Source organism: Plectropomus leopardus, unplaced genomic scaffold (assembly GCF_008729295.1).
Source record: "Plectropomus leopardus isolate mb unplaced genomic scaffold, YSFRI_Pleo_2.0 unplaced_scaffold23059, whole genome shotgun sequence".
In the NCBI taxonomy this organism is placed as follows: Eukaryota; Metazoa; Chordata; class Actinopteri; order Perciformes; family Serranidae; genus Plectropomus; species Plectropomus leopardus.
In genome coordinates this window covers 509-2,208 of record NW_024625002.1, presented here as the reverse complement: position 1 = coordinate 2,208, position 1,700 = coordinate 509, and the positions used below count along the sequence as shown (strand labels likewise).

Genomic DNA, 1,700 nt, shown 5'->3' with positions numbered 1-1,700 from the left:
GTACCTTGTATGTCTGAGTACTTCTAAGACTTATGAAAAATTAATTTAAGACATTTTAAGACCAATTAAGACCTTATTTTTAGACTGATTAATTCAATGCCTTTTATAACTTTTCAGGGATCAGCAGGGACCTCGGTACATTTGGGATTAACAAACTAACAATCATTAGCCAACTTGAACTGCACAGTGTGGATTTGTTTGTAACACAGACCTGCAGAGCTCCGATGGCTGCACTCTGGAAACGCAGATCAGTCTTGAAGTCCTGGGCGATTTCTCTCACCAGACGCTGGAAGGGCAGCTTGCGGATCAGCAGCTCAGTGGACTTCTGATAACGACGGATCTCACGCAGAGCCACGGTACCGGGCCTTCCCAATATATGAAAACATTTTATTATGTGCGGAGGATATGGGCAACTTAACTTGTTACGGCTTTTTAGAAAGAGTTTACAATCTAGAGTTTGAGAATAAGTTGCACTCCTTTGACTTCTATTAACATTTTTTAAAGGTTATGTTTTGGGGGGATTTTCCCTTTATCTGGTAGGACAGATAGTGTGAAAGGGGGAGAGAGAGGAGGGATGACATGCAGTAAAAGGTGGAATCGAACCTGTGGCTGCTGCGGCAAAGACACAGCCTTCGTACATGGGGGGCCCACTCTACCAGGTGAGCTACTGGGCGCCCTTTCTATCACCATTTTAAAGTCTGTTTGCTTTCCTGTGATCAGGGTAACCACACACTGTGACCAAAATGTGTCTGTAACTTTTCCACGTTGTTTTACTCAACTTTCATGAGTCTGTGTAAGTCAGACATTCCTGCCACCGACTGTCATCATGTGGAATTACTGACGTTTTAGCTGTAATGGAGCGCAGAACCAGATTTTAAATTTGTGAAAAAAAACAGAACAGATTTCATATAACATTAAACATGTTTGGGGATTTTAATGAACATATTTAAAACTATGTATATAAAAATGTTTCCAAAACATTCAGTTAATTCCAAACCATCTCAAGATCTGGAAAAGTTTTTTTTTCTAATTTCATAACTTTTCTAGGAATTTATTGACAGTGGGAACTGTGTATAATTTTGTCCCTTGGTTTTTATGACTTATGATTTCTGACTGGCCTAAAACTTGTGAAAACTCTTGTGTATGAGCAGTTTTTGTGGGTCTCACCTGTAACGATGGGGCTTCTTGACCCCACCAGTGGAAGGGGCGCTCTTGCGAGCGGCCTTCGTGGCCAGCTGTTTACGTGGGGCTTTGCCTCCAGTGGACTTACGGGCAGTCTGCTTGGTACGGGCCATGGCTACTAAAGATCACCTGAAAAAAACAAAGGGGGTAAAAAATTTGGTTTAGTATGCACGATACCTTTCACGGTCAAGAGTTCTTCTCAGTCTTTTTTCTGATATCTTGTCTTTTCTGTAAAGTTCACTGCATTCACTGATCATCCTCCAAAATAGAGCAATAACAATTATTCACAATGTCGGAAATCGGGTTCACACAAACGCATTATTTTTAAAGTCAAAATCATTAAAATGCATGGTTCTTGTGGAATTGCAAACTGCACAAATAATGTTTAAAGATTAAAATAATTCACTGCCAACAAATGTCCAAAGGGCCTTTCTGTCATCGAGATAGGGATTGTAATTTAAGGAGAAAATATAATTTGAAACACACAGGGTAAGCACAACTATGAAAGGTTTTTGTAT

General features: G+C 40.0%; 1 protein-coding gene across 1 annotated transcript; it reads right to left on the bottom strand.

The window, feature by feature from the left end:
- Positions 1 to 211: 211 nt before the first annotated feature.
- Positions 212 to 1,307, bottom strand: LOC121966092 (histone H3.3A-like; the record flags this gene model as incomplete). The annotated part of the gene is made up of 2 exons (XM_042516193.1): positions 1,168 to 1,307; positions 212 to 365 (listed from the first exon to the last, which is right to left on the bottom strand). Coding segments are annotated over exons 1-2 (282 nt in total), but the record flags the coding sequence as incomplete, so codon positions are not given.
- Between the last annotated feature and the right edge of the window lie 393 nt (positions 1,308 to 1,700).